The 24,120-nt window shown below is 44.5% G+C and overlaps 1 protein-coding gene across 1 annotated transcript in view; it reads right to left on the bottom strand.

The window, feature by feature from the left end:
* Positions 1–1,266: 1,266 nt before the first annotated feature.
* ATP4A (ATPase H+/K+ transporting subunit alpha) overlaps positions 1,267–24,120 on the bottom strand; it is a 36,486-nt gene continuing 13,632 nt past the window's right edge. The window contains exons 5-23 of the mRNA XM_087727839.1: positions 22,009–22,122; positions 21,689–21,823; positions 19,570–19,687; positions 19,070–19,338; positions 17,089–17,287; positions 16,852–16,961; positions 14,422–14,556; positions 14,022–14,214; positions 13,343–13,518; positions 11,651–11,787; positions 11,342–11,492; positions 8,550–8,718; positions 7,595–7,749; positions 6,958–7,081; positions 6,095–6,240; positions 4,834–4,967; positions 3,457–3,558; positions 2,030–2,121; positions 1,267–1,796 (exon numbers count right to left, since the gene is read on the bottom strand). Coding sequence (XP_087583965.1) covers positions 1,768–1,796; positions 2,030–2,121; positions 3,457–3,558; positions 4,834–4,967; positions 6,095–6,240; positions 6,958–7,081; positions 7,595–7,749; positions 8,550–8,718; positions 11,342–11,492; positions 11,651–11,787; positions 13,343–13,518; positions 14,022–14,214; positions 14,422–14,556; positions 16,852–16,961; positions 17,089–17,287; positions 19,070–19,338; positions 19,570–19,687; positions 21,689–21,823; positions 22,009–22,122 — 2,688 coding nt within the window. The 3' untranslated portion in view covers positions 1,267–1,767. The remainder of the gene's footprint in view (positions 1,797–2,029; positions 2,122–3,456; positions 3,559–4,833; positions 4,968–6,094; positions 6,241–6,957; positions 7,082–7,594; positions 7,750–8,549; positions 8,719–11,341; positions 11,493–11,650; positions 11,788–13,342; positions 13,519–14,021; positions 14,215–14,421; positions 14,557–16,851; positions 16,962–17,088; positions 17,288–19,069; positions 19,339–19,569; positions 19,688–21,688; positions 21,824–22,008; positions 22,123–24,120) is intronic.

Genomic DNA, 24,120 nt, shown 5'->3' with positions numbered 1-24,120 from the left:
AACACCCCTTGAGGTGTGTGTTAAGATGCAGCCTGTGGTGCCTTTAAATGGCTTCTACTGTACTGCCGTAAAATGGCTTCTACTGTGCAGCGCAGTGGAGATACCATGGTAACAGCTTCACAGTATTCCACCAGGGGGCTCCCTGTAGTAAGGGGAAAAATCCAACATTAGAAATTACATTCGGTCCGGAAATCCCCCCGCCCCATAAATAAATAGCTGGGGAACACCAGGATATCCGCTAGTAATTGATAAATATCAGCAAGTACAGTTAGATGAAGTACACTAGCCCAAAGTCTGACTTGGCGTATTTTCTTCTGCAGGATCAGGGTTCTTAAAAGCCATTAAGTGAGACTTTGTGGGCGATCCTTCCCTTTAATTGAGCCAAGGTGGCGCAGTGGTTAAATGCAGCACTGCAGGCTACTGCTAGATCAGCAGGTCAGCGGTTCAAATCTCACCGCCTCAGGGTCGACTCAGCCTTCCATCCTTCCGAGGTGGGTAAAATGAGGACCCAGATTGTTGGGGGCAATATGCTGACTCTCTCTAAACCGCTTAGAGAGGCCTGAAAGGCCTATGAAGCGGTATATAAGTCTACTGCTACTGCTACTGCTATTAATTCAATCTTACAGTTACCTCCACATAGGTGAGCAAATTGACTGGAGAAAAAATGGAAGGGTCATTCTCTTTATTCATAAGGTGGTAGCCAGGGAGGAAGGGAAGTCTCACAAGTACAGGAGGTGGTGGTTTGTGGTGATGTATGATCTGCCCATTTGATAACTGATGAATGATTTCAAAACAACACCATTACGCAAACAACAAAATTATTTACTTGCATAATAAAGTATAGTGCAAGTATATAAGTCATGTTTGCCTGATGCCGTCATGAGGCATATATTGTTTATTTATTTTTCTTACTGCAGTCCATTGGGCTATAGCAGTGTTTCTCAACCTTGGCAAGTTGAAGATGTCCGGACTTCAACTCCCAGAATTCCCCAGCCAGCGAATGCTGGCTGGGGAATTCTGGGAGTTGAAGTCCGGACATCTTCAACTTGCCAAGGTTGAAAAACACTGGGCTAGAGGGTAATCAGAATTTGAAGGAATGGAGAATATAGCTTCAACGTCTGGTTATCTTGAACGTAGACTGCTTGCCTGTGTGTGAATTTCTCTTGCTTTCCTTTCATCCACTGTGAGAAAGTTCTTCTGTGTAATCTTTATGCTTTGGGAACGTCTAATCCAAGGAGACCAAAAATCCAAACCTTGCACAAAGTTGAAATATGCTAAGGTGCCATTACATATCTTATAGTCGGTATGGTTTTTAAATTTTGCTTTTCCTATGGAGAGGACAAACGGAGGCAAACCACTTACTCAACCTGCTCAGCTTACTCTCCCTTGAGGTCATATTGCCTCGTTTGCAGGCCTTGGGGTTTGAAACCTGTTTTTTTTAAAAATATTTATATGTATAAAAGAAACCACTTTATATCTCTACCAATGTTTATATTTGGTTGCCATCTCAAGGACCGTCCGTTTCCCCATGCATATCAGCATCCCCAAATATTTTTTCTTTTTGATGGGCAGATTCTAGTCCCAGAGTAGCTGGAGGAGGACATGTGGGGAATGGAACTTCATCATAGGAAGGGTAAGGAATTCAGCAAGCTTGGTTGAAGGTGTAGCTAACGAAGAAAGCAAATCCCAAGGTTCCTTCTGACTGTAGTACTTTGCACCCACAGGGAGCAGCCCAGGCAGCGTAACTCTCTGCCCAGAGTTTCATCTTTAGTAGTACAGTTCTTTGTCCCACCAACCTGGAAGAAAGAAACAACAGGGGGATCAGGTTGAGGATGACGGTGGCATCACTGATGCCCACGGCAGTTTGTCAGACGATGGAAAAACAAAGAGGTGTACCCTTAGTAGTACAGCACTACTTCTGAGTGATCCAGAATTGGGAATTGCAGTAGAAGATGTCTGAATCAAACCTTCTGTGAACTTTATGTCAACTTGTGCTTCCCTCCTCTCCTTACCCATTCTCGTAACTTACTTCCAGGGTGTCTCCGGACTCCCAATTTTCGGATTTCGTCATACACAAAGATGAGAAGTCCAAATGGTAGAGGCACTAACCACCACTGGAATCTGGACGGGGGGAGGGGGAGACAAAAGAATGGACAAAGTTAAGCTTAACAGCTTCAAAAGTTAGCCCATTGAGCTGAATCTCATCTTTGAGTGAAGTGGCTTGAAGGAGACAGGAACTGAGCATCGTTCTGCAACACAAATACGGCCCCAAAGCTTTGTTTTTCAGTTTGTGATCTGTGCTTTCTCCTGCTGGGTCCCAGGAAAAAGGGGGACAGTTGCAATGTAGGGCTGTAGTGACTGCTGTCCTTGGTGCTGAGCTGAGCTGCAGGAAGTTCCCTCTTCTGAGGGAACTTGCTTTTTCCCACTTAGCTAAAGGGGAGAATTGGATCAGGAGGATTAAGCTGTAGCCTTCTAGCTCTTTAACTTCTCATTGTCTTTCCCTGTGTCTATACTTACTGTTGTTATAAGGTGATGTGTAAATGAGCTACTCTTGCTTTGCTGAATTTGATATCTAAATGTTTGATGGGATAGGAGAAACAATAGACAATGGAAGTGCAGCTAGAGGAAAATATATGTTAGAGCAAATTGAGTAAGGATTTCTAAGATATGAGGTGGGGTTTCCTAAAGAAACAAGAAATGGTTTGTGAAAGAGAGGCAAAATAACTAGGTTTTAAACCAGTGAAATACAGTGGTAAAGGTGTTGGACCAGAATGGGGAGACCCAAATTCTAATCAACCTTCAGCTATAGAAGCTTCCCTCTATACTGTGGGCTCCCCACCACACCACCCCTTCTCATCCTTACCTACCTCATAGGATTATTGTTTGGGGAAAAGAATTGGAGGAATTCGAACTAGAGCCTGCCTTGAGCTCCTGTTATAAAGAGTAGATTGCAAATCAAATATATAAATACAGTCATTGATGTTTGCATACTGCAGTGGACAAATCTATATCTCTATGCTTCATGTTTTGGTTTTTTGTGTGTGATTAGTCGAGATTGTTGTGTTTTGTCTGGGATTTTTTTTGCTGAGTTAGCTAATTCCTGAATAAAGGGTAAAGTGTCCGGAGAGCTGAGATTTATAGGCATGCTTAGAGTGTAGTAATATCGTACAGTGGAAAGAGAGAAGCAAGAATGTGGGAAGAGAAGGTTGACTTGCTTATTCACGTTTGCCAGAGTTGCTAGGATTCTTATACGGTATAGCATTGAAAGCCATCTCTTGTAAACCACAAAGCAACACAAAACAAACTACACAAAATCATGCATCTGAGGTTTTGGGGAGACACGTTCAGAGGTGGCTGTGGGCTTTTCTAACTAACTGTGCCCTGTAGCATGTCTTCGTGAGAACTTTTGAGACGTGGTTTTGTCATGTTAGAATACCAATGGATGGAAGTTCTTACCGTATGGGCATAAAATTGAAGATATTGGGCATCCCAGGGCAATAACAGAGGAAGCAGCCCACACAGATCTGGAACACAATAGCAATCACCAAGACCTTATTTCTGAAAGAGAAAGAGATGAAAAGGGCTGGATGGAAGATGTGTGTCTGTTCTTGATTTCTGCTTTGAATAGACCAGAATTGGGTGATGGTCATTGATCATTGGCAGAACTGGATCACTCAGTGGAAAGAAGCCAATTCCAGGGTAAGAAGGCAAATATTCCTACTCTGTTGTTGAATTCCCAAAATTGTCAAGTTTAGGGAGAACTCAAATTTGATCTTGGATTGGGTTGGAAAATGCTTTGTCAATTTTTCTGGGAAAGAAAGGAGCTTATTCCCTCATGTTTGATACAGATTTGCCTATCACTACCCTGTTTCCCGAAAATAAGACCTCCCCAGATAATAAGCCCAATTGGGTTTTTGAGTGCATGTGGTAAATAAGCCCTCCCCGAAAATATTGCAACACAGCAGCAGCCATGAGGTGACCACGCTCACTGCCTCCTGCACCTCAAAATAATAAGACCTCCCCGAAAATAAGGCCATTATGGGGGTCAAAAGAAAATAAGACCCTGCCTTATTTTCGGGGAAACACGGTAACACCATTTGGTCAGGAAAACACTCCCCAACCAACACAAATTCAAAAACTAAGAATGAGAGCAGGAGTTTAAACAACAGATTGAATTTGTTCGGTTGGAAAAGTTAAAAAAGATTCCAGCTGTAGTATCTATCAGCAAAGTTAAATTTTGTGCCATTTGCCTACTGGAAAAATTATTTCTAGTAAGAACCTCCTTAGAGATGTAGAATATTTGTAATCCTTCCTATTATATTATAAATAGCATTTTTCCAATATGAGTACCAGTTCTTCAGTGAGCCAAGTGGGTTCAAGGTAACAGCCTAATTCAACTTTTCTTTCGATATCTCAAAGTCACCACTGAATTGTTGGACAATCCTGAAGGTTCCTTCATATTAATATTTTGTTCACTGATCATATTTCTGTCAACATCTCCAAGCAACCATCGGCTACTATCCTTTTGTTCTGATGTATAGTATCGCAACATAACAGACGTGGATTTCAAAAAACATGTTCCTAACTGTGCCAGTATAGGAAGATCTCACTTGGAGCTGTGATCTACCTCAGTGTTTTTCAACTACTGTGCCGCGGCACACTAGTGTGCCGTGACATAGTGTAAGGTGTGCCGTGGGAGAATTACTTTATATTTAGTCAATATAGGCACAGAGTTAAATTATTTTAACATTTTCTAATGGTGGTGTGCCTCGTGATTTTTTTCATGAAAAAAGTGTGCCTTTGCACAAAAAAGGTTGAAAAACACTGATCTACCTGAAGAATCCTTGCTGGAAGACAGAAAGTCGCCGTGTCTTGCGGATAAGCACATCTGCAATCTGGCACATCTCAATGCTGATGAAGAAGACAGTATAGCAAGTGTACTCTTGGTAAAGACGCTGTCCAAATGTCTGGGAATAGAAAGAAACGGTGGTGGAAAATTCAATAGATCAGCCATCAAATAACCCCGAGAACTGCTTAAATATTTTTGAGGTTCTAAGACAATACAGAGTATTTACGTATTCTTGTATCCGTCATCAGACGTTGGCGATCATGTTGGCAATCCTATTTTTATCAACAGCTGCATGAAAAAGTGCTGCTGAGTTTTGTCCAAACCAGTCCCTGATTTACTGGTTTACTAATAGAAGAGAATATTTGCAGCTCAGGGTTGAATGGTGGCGTCCTTGATGCTCTCTGATATTGATTGTTTTCTTGCAGACATTTCATTACCTAACTAGGCAACATCATCAATGTTAGAAGGGAGCAGGGTTTGTTCTCTATATACCAGTGGCTTGCCCTGTCAGTGATAGCGGGAGTGTTCTACCAATTCATCAGTGGTGGGTTTCAAAAAAATTTCGAACCTACTCTGTGGGTGTGGCCTCCTTTGTGGGAGTGGCTTGCCGGCCATGTGACCTGGTGGGAGTGGCTTGCCGGCCATGTGTTTTCTTTCTTTCTCTCTCTCTCTCTCTGCTTCCTTCCTTTTGTCTCTGTCCCTTTTTCCTTTTTTTCTTTCATCTCTCACTTTTTCTTTTTTTCTTTCTTTCTTCCTTTCTTTCTCTTTCTCTCTCTGTGTGAGTCTGTGTGTGTGTGTGTGTGTGTGTGTGTGTGTGTGTGTGTGTGTGTCAGTGGTGGGTTTCAAATTTTTTTGGAGTCTCTTCTGTAGGTGTGGCCTGCTTTCCTGGTCCACTGGTGGAACCTCTTTTAACCTGTTCGGTAGATTTGACAAACCGTTTCTACCGAACTGGTGCGAACTGGTAGGAACCCACCTCTGCAATTCATGCAAACAAGCTAAAAGTAAACAATCTAATCAAGGAATCATCAAGAACAGGGATCTCCAACCTTGGTAACTTTAAGACTTGTTGACTTCCGACTCTCAGAATTCCTGCGAATTGAAGTCCACAAGTCTTAAAGTTGCCAAGGTTGGAGACCCCTGATCAAGAACACTCCCGGTTGCCAGGTTGGGTAAACAGATGTCTTGAGTTGCAACAGTTGGAACATCAGGTTGGGAGTGGGGTTGGTCTTTCTCATCTCTACTCACCCACTCTTGGCCATAGCTGTCTTGAACGTCCTGGATGTGGTCATTCTCCCAGGCGGCTCGAAGCCCTACGCACTTCAGTGGGAACCAGCCCTCTTGCGCCATGGCGGTGAAGTAATCAACAAAACCAGCACATGACTGGATAGCTCCTGCGAGGCAAAATGGGTTTCTGGTCCTGCTGCACTTCGACACCAGACTTTTAAGCCAGGGGGTTTCGGTATTTGGGTGAGCACGTTTTGACAGTATATCGCAAGCACTTTCAGCAAATGAGCCAAAGCAAGGAGGTTGCACCATTGCAATCTCTTCCAGCTCTTAAGGATGGTCTTTATCACTGTCCTAGCTTCTTGGCGCGAGGGAATATTTATAATAACTATTTCCTGACTTCTCTGTCCTTCCAGCTATTTTTTAAAAAAAATAGAATAGGTCCATTGAAGTGATCCAGGAAATGGTATTCCTCAGCATTTGAAAAGATTCTTAAAAAAAAAAAGAGAGGGCAGAAACCTCATGTTCCTTACAGGTCAATAAAATATATTGAGAACTGTAGATCAAAGCCTATCCTTGATGCCATTCACGGCTAGATCAGGCTTTCCTAACCCAACATTCTCCTGCAATCTTGGCACTCCAGTACCCATAATTCCCTACTGGTGTAGGAGATGCAATCCCCCCTGGTACATCTGGTGTGGCTTTGTTTCTGTTGGATAAAGCTAATCAAAACCTATTCTAGTGAACGATCGAAAGCAACAACACAAGTTCGGATGTTTATTTTAAAGTTACATTAAAAGCACTTTGCTCTCTAGCAAATGCATTCTCTTTCTTTTGCTAGCTCTAATAAGCGCTAGGTGGAATCTTCTTGCATGCATACATACCAATCTGGAAATAGGAGTAGACAGCTAGAGCTTCATTGACCAGACGGTCCTGTCGAGGATTTCGGGGCTTCAGATGCATGATGTCGCTCTCAGCCCTTTCATAGGCCAGAGAAACTGAAGGGAACTATGGGGGAGGACAGAATATTTAAAATAAGCATTTGGCACACAAGAATAGCTTTAATTTCACCCCGAGTTGCTATGATGGACTGTGAAAATTTGGGGACTTTTGGTGGTGGATGAAAACCATTTGGAGCAAGAGTAGGTTTTAGACCTGTAAGGTTGGATTCATACAACACACTTAACCTGACAATTGAATTTATTTGTATCACTCGGGTTTACCTTAACCTAATCAATTAGGCTAAATTGGTCTAGCCTGGTTACCTACCTCAAAATTAAAACTATTGAAAAACAACAACCCACCTTATTAACTCATAGATACAGCGGGTGATTGCAACAATGATACTGCCTTAAACAAGCTGGGTTAACACGTCAGGCTAAGCCAACGTGTGAGTTTTGTTTCAAAAGAAGTGACTTATGCATCGGCAAAATGGGACCCACAAAATTAAAGATGGCTTAGAGGGGTGTGTGTCTCTTATACTGCTTCCTGCAAACTTTAGTTTGGTCCTTGAGGACTTACAATATCTGTGCACAACTCGATGAAGAGGATGGTGATGCAGCCAAGGGGAAGAGGGACACTGACGGTGATGTAGATCAAGTAGGGAGTCAGCTCTGGGATGTTCTTGGTCAAGGTGTAAGCAATGGATTTCTTGAGGTTGTCAAAAATCAGGCGCCCTGGAAGGGAAACAAAGAGGAAAAATGCAGAACATGAATGGTTTCTTTCTATGTGCGGTAAGAGCCACGGTGGCGCAGTGGTTAGAATGTAGTACTGCAGACTACTTCTGCTGCCTGCCGGCTGCCTGCAATTTGGCACTTTGAATCTCACCAGGCTCAAGGTGTATTCAGCCTTCCATCCTTCCAAAGTTGGTAAAACAGGTAAAACAAACTTGATTTCATTGCGGGCTGCATCATGGTTATATTTGACCTCGGGGACTGGGGTGGGCATGGCCAGCTTGATGCCACTCATGTCAGGGATGCCTGTGATGCCCTGAGTGCTCCACCAGCGAAAATGGGCTCCTGAGGTCCATTTTCGGCCATGATGGCCTCCTGCAGCCCTCCGCCAGTGAAAACGGAACTCAAAGGGGCCGTGTGGGACCCCCTCAAGCTCTGTTTTCATTGGTAGATGGCTGCAGGAGGCAGTCATCGCTAAAAACGGAGCTTGGGAGGACCGAAAGCTCCATTTTCACTGACAGAGGCACCATGGGGCAGTCCGCTGTTTCCAGGGTGGCTCGTGGAACTGATATAAGCACCCTGTGGGTTGGATCTGGCCTGTGGGCCTTGGGTTTGACACCCCTGCAATAAAACAAGGACCCAGATTGTTGGGGGCAATAGGCTGACTCTGTAAACCACTGAGAGAGTGCTGAAAAGCACTGTGAAGTGGTATATGGATCTAAACACTTGCTATTGTTTTAGATGTGTGAGGAGGACAACTTATCTCAGAATCTCCCTAGGAAGGGATCCTTCCAGGAACTGACCTTGCTCAACTCCGGTGACAATGGAAGCAAAGTTGTCATCCAACAAGATCATATCGGCAGCATTCTTGGCTGCATCGGATCCAGCAATGCCCATCGCGACTCCGATATCGGCTTTCTTCAGCGCTGGGGAGTCGTTCACCCCGTCTCCCGTAACAGCCACAATTGCACCCTGTGGACAAGAGCGAGGCGTGTGGGACTTAGGGTTGTACGAACGGGATTCAGAACAAAGATTTGTTAATGGGCAACCCTTCTCTTTAGTATTGCCATGCTGTGTCTTTCTTCTTGGCCTTCATTCTGGAAAGGTATAGTTACGGTATTTTTCCCTGTAGGAGACAATACTTTTTCTTGAAAACATTTACCTAAAAATGGAGGGGCATCTTATACACGTGGGGTGGGGGTGGGGGTGGGGAGCGAGAGAAGAACAGCGGTTGCGAAACTGCTGATACCTTATCTCTGCAAACTAGCCTCACGAGCGAAACTTCTGATTGCAGAGACAAGCTAACAGGTTTCCTCCAATCATGAGCCTTATGTAACTGATGTCAGCTGATGCTGCAGACATCCCGTAGCCAGTACCCAGATACGACAGGGGGCGGTAATGTCGGAGCGGTCTGAGCCCATAAAAATGTCAGATAAATAAAAAATAAGTACCAGTACCAGTAAGCGAATGTCTTACTCTGCAAAATAGAATAGAATAGAATACAATAACAGAGTTGTAAGGGGCTTTGGAGGTTTTCTAATCCAACCCCCTGCCTAGGCAGGAAACCCTATTCCATTTCAGACAAATGGCTATCCAACATCATCTTAAAAACTTCCAGTGTTGGAGCATTCACAACTTCTGGAGGCAAGTTGCTCCACTGATTAATTGCTCTAACTCTCAGGAATTTTCTCCCTAGTTCTTCTCTCCTCGATTAGTTTCTACCCATTGCTTCTTGTTCTACCCTCAGGTGTTTTGGAGAATAGTTTGGCTCCCTCTAAATGTCTTCTACTGTGTTTCCCTGAAAATAACACAGGATCTTATTCTCTTTTGACCCCTTGGTCTTATTTTTGGGGAGGTCTTATTATTTTTGAGGTGCAGGAGGCCCCTTAACCTCAGCCCATGGATCAGCTGATCCAGAGAGTTCTGTCTCTGTTTCTGGCACACGCTTGCCAGCCCTAGCATCACTCAGCCTGCCCCTCTTTTTGCGGCTGCTACTAAGAGGAGGAGTGTGGTAGCTAGGGTTAGCGGTAGCAGCCTCCGTGAGGCTGTTCCACATGGATAGCAGATGCATGGGGGGGGGGCGCGTGGAGCATGTTACCTCCTTCCTCCCAGGAAATAGTGGGGACCAGCTGAGCATGCAGTTAAATATTTTAGGGAAGGGCTTATTTTTTAAGGGGGAGGGCTTATTTTAGCGCATGCGCTCAAAAGCCTGATTCGGCTTATTACCTGGGGAGGTCTTATTTTCGGGGAAACAGGGTATTTAATGTTTAAAATATTGATTTCTGAATTTTGGGTAAGAAAAGTGTGTGTGTGTGTGTGTGTGTGTGTGTGTGTAGCATGGGCCCATCTTATAGATGGAAAAATACGGTACTGTATATACTCGAGTATAAGCCTAGTTTTTCAGCCCACTTTTTGGGCTGAAAAAAGCCGCCTCGGCTTATACTCGAGTCAGTGAAAAATTTGCCCGAAATGGAGGAGAAAAAGGGGCGGAGCCATGCCGCTGGGTGACACTCGTGAATGGCCCAGTGCCCCTGTGAGTTTCCCCTCCCTCTGTGTCAGTTTGCCGCGCAGCGCGCACTGCACCATCCCCCCTCCTCACGTTCTAATGTAATGCAGGGCTGTCTTACGATTCCCCTTCCTCCCCCTCCTGCCGCTCTGCAACGATGTCCCACCTCCTCCTTGTTATGGCAAGCAGCCACATAGCGATGTCCCACCTCCTCTGGTACAGTGATCCAATGATAGGAATCACTGTGCCGTGTGTCATAGGAGGCGGGACATCGCTCCCGCGGCTGCACGGGACATCATCATCACAGCGGGACATCAGCATCATGAGGTGAGTGAAGTATTTCATTGAATACACCGCTAGTTTACTGTTTTTCTTTGAAATAAATATTCAAAAACATTATTGGTATCTATTTTTATTTTTGAAATTTACCGGTAGCTGCTGCATTTCCCACCCTAGGCTTATACTCGAGTCAATAACTTTTCCAGTTTTTTGTGGTAAAATTAGGTGCCTCGGCTTATATTCGGGTCGGCCTATACTCGAGTATATACGGTAATTGGAAGCAGAACTGGTCCACCCAAAGGGAGCAGAGATTGGGTGCTGTAGGCATTTCTATATATCCCAGAGAAAAACAATTAAGTACACTTGCCCATTCAGCCGAATATATTTCACAAAGCAATTATGAAGATAATTGAAAAAAAAATGGCGACACTGCCTTGTATTTTCTTTGGAGGAAGGGAAGGATGCAGGCAATTACTTAATTATGGACCATGTCCATGTAATAATATGCTTAACTTGTTTACTGGATTCCTCAAAACCCATCTGGGAAGTTGAAATCAAATTATAAAGCAATCGTGATTTATGGGGGGTTACACAAATCAATTATCTTCATGATGGTCATTGGCAAGCCTTTATATGTATTAAAACCATAAGCAAACCCCCCCCCCAAATCTAAGAGGAGAATTATCAACACTTGGTATTTTGTAAAAATGCTATCACTGGTTCTGTAAATGTTCTGGTTTCAACAGCTGGGAAAGTAAAAAAAAAGGGTGTCAAATATATCTAGTTTTTTATAAGAAGTTTGGCTCTTACCAATTTCTGACAGCTTTCTACAATGATGAGCTTCTGTTGTGGAGAAGTGCGAGCAAAAACCATCTCTGGATGCATCTTGAGGATCTCAACCAGATCTTCACTTTCCATATCTTTCAACTGACCTCCATTGATCACACATGCCCGGGCATCCCTAGGAACAAGAGAGAAACCCTCTTCAAGATTAGGAGGTCTCCCAATAGCACCCCAGCAATGTCATATGACTTCTTCCCTTGCACAGAATATCTTCCTTGTTCGGTGCAGCTGTCACTCAAAATAGCTCTTTAACATGCCTTGTATTAAGATGCTCACCGCTTGTTAACCTGCTCCACGGGGATGCGGAGGCGAGCGGCGATATCTTCGACAGTTTCGCTGCCCTCTGAGATGATGCCAACACTGGCAGCGATGGCTTTGGCGGTGATTGGATGGTCTCCTGTTACCATGATCACCTGGGGGAAAAAATGGGAGGAGTGGGTGAGGATTTTTAACAGAGATTAAGAGAGTTGGAAGGGACCTCGTAGGTCAACTAGTCCAACCTCCCGCCCAAGCAGGAGACCCTACACCATTTCTGACAGATGGCAGTCCAGCCTCTTCTTAAAAGCCTCCAGTGATGAAGCTCCTACAACTTCTGAAGGCAACTTCTGTTCCATCAGTTGATTGCTCTCACTGTCAGAAAATTTCTCCTTATTTCTAGATTGAATCTCTCATTGATCAGTTTCCATCCATTATTCCTTATCTGGCCTTCAGGTGCTTTGGAAAATAGCTTGATCCCCTCCTCTTTGTGGCAGCCCCTCAAATATTGGAAGACTGCTATCATGTCTCCCATAGTCCTTCTTTTCAATAAACTAGGCATACCCAGTTCCTGCAACCGTTTTAGCCTCCAGTCCCCTAATCATCCTGGTTGCTCTTCTCTTCACTCTTTCTAGAGTCTCAGCATCTTTTCTTATAGTGTGGTGATCAAAAGTGGATGCAGTATTCTAGGTGTGGTCTTACCAAGGCTTTATTAGTATTAGTACCTCCCTTGATCTTGATTGTATCCCTCTGTTAATGCAATTTAGGATTGTGTTGGCTTTTTTGACTGCCACCGCACCCTGCTAGCTGATATTTTATTGGTTGTCTGCTAAGACTCAAAGATCACTCTCACACTTACTATTATTAAGCCTGCAACAGTTGTTTCTAAACCTATTTGTCACACTAACCCAAATATTATGGGAGCTGATGCCCAACATATCTAGAAGCTTCAGATTAGGAAAGGAGCATTCTAGGATCTTGTAAGATTTCGATGTGTTGACGTCTAGCTTTCATAGCATTACTATGCTCAAGACTGGACTACTGCAATGCGCTCTACATGGGGCAGCCCTTGAAGAGTATTCGGAGACTTCAACTCGTCCAGAACGCAGCCGCGCGAGCGATTGTGGGTACACCTCGGTACACCCACATTACACCTATCCTCCGCGAGCTGCACTGGTTACCGATCAGTCTCCGGATATGCTTCAAGGTGCTAGTCATAACTTATAAAGCCCTTCATGGTATTGGATCTGGGTACTTGAGAGACCGCCTGCTGCCAATTACCTCCCACAGACCCATTAGATCTCACAGGGTTGGCCTCCTCCGGGTGCCATCTACCAGCCAATGCCACCTGGCTATTACCCGGGGGAGGGCCTTCTCTGTGGCAGCTCTGGCCCTCTGGAATGAACTCCCCACAGTGATTCGAACCCTCACCTCTCTCCAGGCCTTCCGAAAAGCCGTCAAAACCTGGCTTTGCCGGCAGGTCTGGGGGTGATGAGTTCCCTCCCCTCTCAACATGTATGGTTGTGTGACTGTTGTCTACTTTTATTATTTGTATTTTGTCTTTTATGTTCCCCCTTTCCCCCCCCTTGAATTGTTTGCCGCCCTGAGTCCTCCCGGAGAAGGGCGGCATACAAATAATAAAATACAATACAATACAATACAATACAATATTTTCACAACCATTGACGTCATCAGAACATCTGATGGACTTACCCGGATACCTGCAGTACGGCATTTCATGACGGCATCCGGCACAGTGGCTCTAGGTGGATCAATCATAGAGATAAGGCCTGCAAAGCATAACCCACTAGTGGGGAAGTTGGTTTCATCGCTGTCAAAGTGGTAGCCACGGGGGAACTCATTCTGGGGAAGGTAGAGGTGACAGAAACCTATGGACGAGAGGGAAGCATTGTGTGACCTACTTCATAAGCCCATAAATCAAGCTACTTATTCAACTATCAATACAGCTCCATCTTCACTTAGCCCACTGTGCTCAAACTTGGCATTTGGTGCTTCACTTCATATTTCAGGTTTCTCACAATCCCAAGTAGTTGATACTGTTGAGGGTGTTGATGGATACTTGGGCAGTTGCCATACACAGGATGAAGCTCAAGAAGCTTTCAGGCATTGTTTAAATTTCCAGAATGTTGCTCATGTAAAATACCTCTGAGAAATTGTTGGAGAGGTTCAGTGGTGGCTCCATGCTGCTCACGAGAGCATAATTGCTACCTGGAAGGGTCCAACAGGTCAGTGAAGGAGAAGGTCCAGAAAAGAGGGCCTTTTGTTGAGGTTCTTCTCAAAGATAAAACTAGCCTACCAGTAGGGAGTTGTAGAGATTTTCATTTTTTTAAAAAATACTTAATGAAAACTTCAATCATTGATTATTTCTTACCCAGCACACGCTCGCCCAGTCCACCAAGGTCCATATAAGCTGTTTGGAACGCTTCCCTCCATTGCTCGTCAAGGGCCAACTCCTGGCCCTTAATCATAATGGTGGAGCAGCGTTCCAGGATCCTCTCGGGAGCACCTTTCATCACCAGCAGATGGCGCTGGTCTCTGGGATCGTCAAGCTCATGGACAGACAGCTGAAAGTAAGGGAAGACCATAGAGTCCATGAGATTTGTCCTTTAGCCATTGTGCAGCTTTCTAGCTTCTTGGATAGCGGCAATGAACTAAGCAGGAAGGAATGGAGTCTGGCTTTAAATGCCAGATTCATTCGGTACTATTTGAATCAGAGTTCCTTTTGGTGGCCCTTGCTGAACTTCTTGGAAACCAGGGAAATAGAAAGTCACCTGGAATTTGTTGGTGGAGTTGAAGGGAACCTCACAGACTTTCTTGTAGCGTTCCCGGTACTCCATGACGTTGCCGAGGGTGATTTCAGAGAACTTCAGTAGGGCTGTCTCTGAAGCATCTCCAATCACAATACGCTGGGATTGAAAAGGGAGAGAAAACAGAGAAACGGGATCAGCACCGTTGACGTGCTGGGTGAATTTGCATTTATACTGGATCAATATTTATCAGCTTTGGCTGCTTTAAGATGAGTGGACTTCAACTCACAACATTCCTCAGAAGGCAAGATGGTTAAAATGAGATTTGGGTAGCTGGTGCAGAAGAAACTTTTCTAGGTTTTTGATTGCCCCAAACTTGGGTTTGACTTGAACAGCTGACCCAACCTCACTGCTTTTCAAGTGTGTTTCATGATAAGCCTCATCTTCTGACCTTAACTGGTTTGGTTGAGGATGCGAGGAGTTGCAACTGAATGCCTATGGTGGACAAAACCTCAAGCCGTTATGCCATGCTGGGCAGTGTTTCTCAAATTTGGCCACTTTTAAGACATGCTGGTTGGGGAATTCTGGGAGCCGAAGTCCACATGTCTTAAAGTGCCAAGTTTAAAAAAAATTGGCTTAAAGCCTTCCCCATCAACTTTGCTTGTCAGACATTTGCAAAAGGAGATCGCTTACAAATCCATTAAAACCTTAAACCTTAAACATGACCTCCGGGACCGGTTGCAACGGGACCTGGCATCCACCACATGAATGTGCGGAGTGTGCGCATGCGTCTTTACCTCCGTGAACCTCCACGACACTGAAGCTGCTCGGCGGAGCATCACACAGGCGCCATGCGCTCCATGCACAGAAGCACCGAAGAGCTCAAATACAGATAAGGAGTTTGGGTGGGCAGGTTTGAAGTTTCATTTTATTTATATGCCGCCCTATTCCCTAAAAGGGACTCAGGGCGGTGAACAACTCCAACAGGAAGGGGAACATGCAAATACAAAATAGACGTTTAAAATGACCAACAACCACACCTGTCGAGAGGGGAAGGGAGCTCATCAACCCCAGGCCTGCTGACACAGCCAGGTCTTAACGGCTTTTCGGAAAGCAAGGAGAGAGGTGAGGGTCCGAATCTCCAGAGCACCATACCGAAATGGTACCCGGTGCTCCCAGCAGGAACCAGTACACTTGTACCGGAGCGTACCGCCTACAACCCACCACTGTCCGGGACACTGCAACTGTCATAAATACGAGTCAGTGGCCAAGTGGGTGATTTTTGATCACGTGACCACACGGATGTTGCAACAGTCTTCTAAGGGTGAAAAATGGTGGCAAGTCACTTTTTTCAGTACCGTTGTAACTTTGAATGGTCACTAAATGAACTGTTGTGGATCACCGGTATATGATTACTCTTTTGTCATGTTCTCATTATACCAGTGGTGGGCTGCAGTTACATTCACAAGTGGTTCACTGGTTGTGAGCGCGCACTCACGCCCGCTAGCTTTGCTCCCACATACCCCTTTGGGAGTGAAACGGAGCTTCAGAGAAGCAGGTAATCAGCTCAGGCAGCTAAGGTAAGTAAAGCAGGGGCTGTGCGAAACTCACCTGGCAAGGAGGTTGGAGGGAATGAGCCAGAAAGTTAGCTATAAATGGATAGCTTAGCACAAGGGCAGGTGTGCATACCCAGCCAGCCAGTGGTGGGATTCAATTTTTTTTTACTATGGGTTCTGTGGGCGAGGCTTGGTGGGTATGGCATGCCTTGGTGGGCGTGGCAAGAGAAAGATGCTGCAAAATCCCCATTCCCTCCCGATCAGCTGGGACTCTGGAGGCAGAGAATAGATGGGGGCGAGGCCAGCCAGAGGTGGCATTTGCCGGTTTTCCAAACTACTTAATTCCAGATTGCTTCTCTCTTTGATTAGTCTCCAACCATTGTTTCTTATTTTCTACTCTTCTTGTTTTCTTTTCCTCTCTCCTTCTGCCTTTACACTTGCTTATTTTTAAATTTGTTCTTCTCATGCATGTTTTGACATTTGTCTCCTTGCGGTGGCAGGATTCAATTTTTTTTTACTACTAGTTCTGTGGGCATGGCTTGGTGGGCATGGCATGGCTAGGTGGGCATGGCAGAGGAAGGATACTATAAAATCTCCATTCCCAACCCACTCCAGGGGAAGGTGACTGCAAAATCCCCATTCCCTCCTGATCAGCTGGGACTCGGGAGGCAGAGAATAGGTGGGGGCAGGGCCAGCCAGAGGTGGCATTTGCCGGTTCTCCGGACTACTCAAAATTTCCGCTACCGATTCTCCAGAACTGGTCAGAACCTGCTGAATACCACCTCTGCAGCCAGCGATCAAAGCTAAGGGTTCTCCCGAACCCGCGCGATCACGCAGGAGCCCACCACTGCACCATATGCTAAATAAATAAATAATGATCCCTACGAATGCTTCTTACCCGTGGCACAGGTACACCATCCTGTCCCGATTTGAAAGAAGCCCGGTTGCAAAGGCTCACCACTTTACACAGAGCTCGCCAGGTCTCCGAGGACTGATCAAAAGTTTGCCCTGTAAAGCAAAATGAGAAGCAATGAGAAGCGACGTGGCAGATTTTCCGCCCTGTAAGCTTAGGGTGGGCAGCCTGGTGCCCATTGTGACCCACTGCCCCTCTGCTTATTGCTAGGCTTGCAAATACCTGACTGGTCTTCTGTAGTGTCCGCTGTGTGGATTTGGTTGTCGAACCAAAGGTGCGAGACCGTCATTCGATTCTGGGTGAGCGTCCCGGTTTTATCCGAGCAGATGACCGATGTAGAGCCCAGTGTTTCAACAGCTTCCAGATTCTTGACCACACAGTTTTTCCTGGCCAGTCGCTTGGCTGTGAGGGACAGACAGACCTATCCAAGGAGGATGGGAGGGAGGTAGGGTGAGGAGAGGGGATAGGAAACAAGTGAGGTCCAATCTTTGGAACTTGGGATAACTAAAGTCAACTGAGGTTGAGTGCATGAAGCCATTGGTTCAAGACTGACCCTATTCCCAATCTTATGCTTCTAGGTGGCTGGAAGATATGGGAAAAATAGTCCCAAGGCAGCTGGACTTCTTTGTTTTTTCTTTTGAAAACCTTTCGCTTCTCATCCAAGAAGCTTCTTCAGCTCTGACAGGATAGTGGGGAATGGAAGGATTTATATTCCATGCAGACAGCTGGTCATTTGCATCCTTTTAGGGGGTTGTTGAAGCACTTGGAAGTTTATCTGTGTCCTTACAGGGTATGCCTGCAAGGAATGTAAATCCTTCCATTCCCCACTATCCTGTCAGAGCTGAAGAAGCTTCTTGGATGAGAAGTGAAAGGTCTTTAAAAGAAGAAAAAAAAACAAAGTCCAGTTACCTCCTGAAAAAGCACCTTTGGGACAACCATGACCTGGATGACTGAGAATCTCTACAGACTTATGGGGAAAGTAGTGCAGAATATCTGAAGGACACCGTGTTGGGTAGGATAATTTAGATCGTTCCTGTCTGTTCGGTTGGGTGATAAGTCTTTGAACTGTGGAAGATGTTTTGTTAGTTAAGAATGCTGCCTGGTGAAGGTGTCTATGGAGATTCTCAGTCATCTCCAGATTGTGGTTGCCCCAAAGGTGCTTTTTCAAAAGGCAACTGGACTTTGCTTTCCCTTGAAGATGTTTTGCTTCTCACCCAAGAAGTCTTTTCACTTCTGATGGAAGGGTGGAGAATGGAAAGATTTATATTTCTTGCTGCCATCTGGCCGTTAGCACTCTTCCTTCAGCAGAGCGGGAGGGCAGTGATGAAATTCAATTTTTTTTTATTACTGGTGCTGTGGGTGTGGCGTGGTGGGCATGGTGTGGCTTGGTGGGCGTGGCTTGGTGGGCATGGCAGGGAAAGGATCAGGGGTGGGTTGCTAATCCCGTTCCAACCGGTTCAGTTGGAACGGGGCCGGCGGCGTCCTCATGCACGCGTGCAGTTCACGCATGCGTCTTAGCGCTTGTGCGATGCTCCAGCCGCTCGCGGAGACTCGCGCAGCTGCTGTATGTGCCATCCAGCTGCTCGCGGAGAATTGCGCAGGCGCTGTATGTGCCATGCGCCTGCGTGGAAGCGCAGAAGCCTTTAAAGACCGGTAAGGAGCGCGGGTGGGCGGGTGGGCCCTTCGCCGTTCCTGGAAGTTACTTACTTCCGGGTTCGCCGACCAACCGGTTCGCAGGGACCGCCGCGAACCGGTTGAAACCCACCCCTGGAAAGGATACTGAAAAATCTCCATTCCGACCCCACTCCGGGGGAAGGATACTGAAAAATACCCATTTCCATCCCACTTTGAGTCCAGTCAAAGGTGGCATTTGCCTGTTCTCCAAACTACTAAAAATTTCTGCTACTGGTTCTCCAGAACCTGCTGGATTTCACCCCTGGGGGAGGGGTACGACACCATCTCCTGTTTACAACAAAGTCCAAGAAGGTTCCACACCCACTGGCATTATTTGGGTGATCCCGAGGGCACAGATAAACCTCCGAACAAAGTCCCCTTGAAAAAGCACCTTTGGGACTTCCTGGTGGAGACGCCAAGGACGGATCACAGTACTTCCTTCATACCAAGCAACACGTGAAGATGTTGTGGACTGAACAGGGGGAAAGTATTCAGAAAGATCTCAAACTGCTTATGTTGCGATACTTACTGTGACCGTTGCCAGGAGGCCCTCGGGGACATAAGCCACCACAATTGCCATGAAAAAGACCATCGCCTTGAGGAAGGGGTAACCGATCACCATGGCGACAACAAAGAAGGTGAAACCAAAGAAAATGGCCAAGCCAGCTATGATGTCCACAAAATGTTCAATCTCAATAGCAATGGGCGTCTTCTCATTCTCCACTCCTGAAGCCAGGCTGGCGATGCGCCCAATGATGGTGCGGTCCCCGGTGTTAATGATAATACCAGTGGCAGTTCCTGAAAAAGAAGAAGGGAAGAGCTAGATGCTGCCAGAGGACAATCAATCTCTTCACCCCCCCCCCCCAGTGGTGGCATTCAAATAATTTAACAACCGGTCCTCTGCCATAATGATTTCTTCCAACAACCAGTTCACCAAACTGCTTAGAAAGTTACCAACCGGTTCCCCCGAAGTGGTGCAAACTGGCTGAATCCCACCACTGCTCCCCCTCAAAAAACAGTGCTTCCTACCTTCTAAGCACATAGTTGAGAAGAAGGCGATGTTCCTTGTTTCTAAGGGGCTCTCATGGGTGCATTCTGGGGTACGGTTTTGAGGTTCAGATTCCCCTGTCAAAGATGAATTATCCACCTAGAATAAAGGAGGGGAAAAAAAAGAAAGAAAGAAAGAAAGAAAGAAAGAAAGAAAAAGAAAGAAAGAGAAAAAAGTTTTCTATGTGAACTGTGCCATCCATGAAACTTTGTAGGCACAACTCTTGATATGGAGATAAGAGCCCATGGCTGGACAATTTTCAACTCTGAAATTTAATTTGTGCATTTTCTTTCTTACATTATTAAAATAATATGTATGCGCAGGAGATGGGAGCATGTTTCTCTCCCCATAGATTGTTTTCCGGATCGGAGACATTTCTGCGTTTTGGATTGATCTGAATAACTAAATCCGTGTTTCCTGATCTTAGTAACTTCCAGGTACGTAGACTTCCAATTTTCCGTAATTCTAATTCAAGGCCATCCTGGCTGTGGAATTCTGGGATTCATAGTCAACAAAGCTGGAGTATTTACTTAGAAATCAATATGGAACTGCTATTGAAGGACAGAATGGATAGTCTGACTGTAAATTGCATGTTTCGTAATAGAATGGTGACTTGAGCGTGGATCTACCAAGTCCTAACTCTAGTCACTTCATTATTTAGACCAAAACTACATATTACACATTGACCTAGAGGCTGTCTGAAGCACTTCCTTCCTCTACGTGAAATTAGGAGTGGACACGTCCTTCAGTCACTTCTGCATTTCGATTGCAACTGTACTATTGAAACAGTAATGCAGTGACAGAGGGATCACACAAAGAATGTGCAATTAGCTCACTAGTTTAGACTAGACTAGACTAGAGCTGGAAGGGACCTTGGAGGTCTTCTAGTCCAGCCCTGTGCTCAAGCAGGAGAACCTATACTATTTCAGATAAGTGGCTGTCTAGTTTCTTCTTAAAAACACCCACTGATGCAGCGCCCACGATTTCTGAAGGCAAGCTATTCCATTGGTTAATTGCCTCACTGTTAGGAAGTTTTTCCTTAATTCCAGGTTGCTTCTGTCTTTGATTAGTTTCCAACCATTGTTTCTTGTCCTGCCGTCTAGTACTTTGGAGAATAATTTGATCCTCTCTTCTTTGTGGCAGATCCCCAAATACTGGAATACTGCCACCATGTCACCCCAAGTTCTCCTTTTCTCTAGACTAGACACAGCCAAATCCTGCAGCCGTTCTTCCTATGTTTTAGTCTCCAGGCCTATGATCATCTTAGTTGCTCTTCTCTGCACTTTTTCCAAAGTCTCAACATCTTTTTTTTTTGTAGTATGGTGACCAAAATCGGTTGCAGTATTCCTGGTGGGGGTCTTACTAGGGTTTTATAAAGTGGTACTTATACTTCACGGGATCTTGATTCTATGTCTCTGTTTATACAACCCAGGATTGTATTAGCTTGTTTGGCCGCTGCTGAACACGGTTCCACCACAAATCCGCGGTAGACTAAAGCGCGCTCGATGAAAGCGCGTACGTGACGTCATCACAGCGCGACGAAAACGGCACGCTGTGAGCAGTAAATTTAAAATTAACGCGAAAACCTTACCCTAACCCCCCCAAACCTAACCCTAAACCTAACCTTAATCCTAATCCTTAACCTAACCCTAACCCTAACGCTAACCCTTAACCTAACCCTAACCCTAACCCTAACGCTTAACGTAACCCTAAACCTAACCCTAACCCTTAATGTAACCCTAACCCTAACCCTAACCCTAACCCTTACCTTTATGTGAATCGGCTTGCTGTAATTTTATTTTAATTTTAATTTAATTTATTTTAAATTTTATTTGTCGTGCTGCTGATGACGTCAGGTACGCGCTTTGATCGGGCGCGCTTTAGTGGACCGCGGTTTTGACGGGTCACGGCTGAACACACTGCTGTCTCATATTTAAGTAATCCTTTCCTCTAGTTTCTTTCATTCTTCCACTGAAACAAAATGAGCCAAACTTTATCATCTTTCTCCAGCAGAGGGTGAGAAAAGCAAACTCTTTTGGAGTGGGGTGAGGTCACATTCGTCACCTTTTATCAGAACAACCTCCTTCCTTCCTTAGGTACCTTGCATCCTTGACCAGTGATGATCCTGATGTCTGCTGGGACTCTGTCTCCCCCTTTGATCTCCACCAAGTCACCCACTACCAGCTGATTAGCATTGATCTGGAACTTGTCGCCGTCTCGAATCACTGTGGCTTGCTGTATTTGAGGTGAAGAGAAGAAACCAAGTCCTGGATTTGGACTTACAACATTCTTTTCGTCCATTAACCCTCCCCCTGACCCCTCCCCCCCTGCAAAGCAAAACAAATCAAAACTCCCAGATGGCCAAAATAATTTATTTTCAGATGCACGGGGGGATATTGGGAGCCATTTTTTCTTTTTACCTGCGGCACGAGATTCTTGAAACTTGCAATGATGTTTGTGCTTTTAAACTCTTGATAGTAACCAAAGCAGCCAGTCACAACCACAACAGCGATAAGAGCAACGGCCAAGTATAACTAAGGAAGAAGGAAAAAAATATATATATATATGCTGGTATTTGTGTTGTCACAGTATAACTAAACAAGAAGGAATATATGTAATTAGTGTCACAACCCCTGGTATGCCCAAATATGGGAGGAAGCTTACTGCTTCCATTCTCTGTCTATCGGCTCGTCACAAGAGACCATCTAGACAGAAACCCAATATTTTTACTGTTGCCTTTGTTACATTTGTGTTGTATTTGTGCTGATAAAAAAAATAAAGGGAGAATAGTATAGATCTATTTCAAGCTAAATGAGAGAGCTAAATAGCTATTTAGAGAGCTAAATAGCTTGAAATAGATCTATACTAGTCTCCCTTTATTTATTTATCAGCACAAATACAACATATATATATATATATATATATATATATATATATATATATATATATATATATATATATATATATATATATATATATATATATATATATATATATATATATATATATATATATATATATATATATATATATATATATATATATATATATATGTGGCATAATGGCTAAGACATTTGCCTAGGATGCAATACAGCACAGGTTCGAATCCCAGTAAGCGTATGGCTAGCTGATGAGAGCTAAATAGCTTGAAATAGATCTATACTAGTCTCCCTTTATTTATTTATCAGCACAAATTAAAAAAACACAAATATAACAAAGGCAACAGTAAAAATATTGGGTTTCTGTCGTGATGGACTCTTGTGATGAGCCGATTGACAGATGATGGAAGCAGTTAGCTTCCTCCCATAATTGGGGCTTACCAGGGGTTGTAAAAATCTAATAGATACCTTTCACCCTGGCTTTGCTGATAACGGATAAGAGCCTGTGGCCTAATGACTAAGAAGTCTGCCTAGTATGTAATATAGCCCAGGTTCAAATCCCAGTAAGGGTATGGCTAGCTGATGAGAGCTAAATAGCTTGAAATAGATCTATACTAGTCTCCCTTATTTATTTATTTATCAGCATAAATAAAACAAAAACAAAAAAAACAACACACATATATATGTGTGGTATGTGTTGTATTTGTGCTGATAAATAATAAATATTTATCAGCACAAATACAACACAAGTGTAACAAAGGCAACAGTAAAAATATTGGGTTTCTGTCTGGATGGTCTCTTGTGACGAGCCGATAGACAAAGAAAGGAAGCAGTAGGCTTCCTCCCATATTTGGGCATACCAGGGGTTGTGACACTAAATACATACATACATACATACATGCATGCATGCACTGCTTCAATTAATCCTGGCAAACATCACACTTATTATACAGCCACTCCTCATTTAGCAACTAGCTTCTTTAACAACCATTCTCAAACAGGACAATAATAAACACTAGCAAATATTCATTTTCTGGCCAATATGCCCAGAGATGGTATTCAGCCAGTTCGGACCAGTTCACCTGAGCTGGTAGTGGGAATTGTGGGTGGGCCTACCCACCCACCCTGACTCTATGCCGTTCTATTTAGGCATGTTTTTGAGGCCGGGCACATGTTATGGGAAGGTGCGCAAAAGGAAGCAAAGCACATGCGCAGTAGGGGTGCGTGTGCATGGCGAACCGGTGGTAACAAAATGTGAAACCCAGCACTGAATATGCCCATTTACCCCTGAGTATAAAAGCTCTCAGTGTGAAACAGGGTTTAAGTTTCAGGCAACAGCTTTGAGCTGGGAAGGGTTCTAAATGAATCAATTAAGGTCACAGCTGAGCTTCTTAACCTGCAAATAGCATTTTTTAGGAAAGCCGGATATTACCTTGAAAAAGCAGCTCAAGGGAAACAGCCTGTTTAAACAATCTCTCTGCTTATTTAACAAGAAAATAGCTAGAACTGATTTTTGTTTGCTAAAGGAGGAGAAGGTGGACTAGAAAACATCCCTAGGGCCTATGAGGTTTAAAGTTCATCTGCTAAAATATAGATGGGCATTTTTCTTCTTGTGCCATATTTGCCTTTTGTATTTATTAGCTTGTCAAACAT

Source organism: Thamnophis sirtalis, unplaced genomic scaffold (genome assembly GCF_051295495.1).
Source record: "Thamnophis sirtalis isolate CommonGarterSnake01/CBP01778 unplaced genomic scaffold, rThaSir2_p1.2 scaffold_13, whole genome shotgun sequence".
Lineage (NCBI taxonomy): Eukaryota > Metazoa > Chordata > Lepidosauria > Squamata > Natricidae > Thamnophis > Thamnophis sirtalis.
Note: the sequence above shows the minus strand (reverse complement) of the source record. Positions and strands in the feature narration are given on the sequence as shown.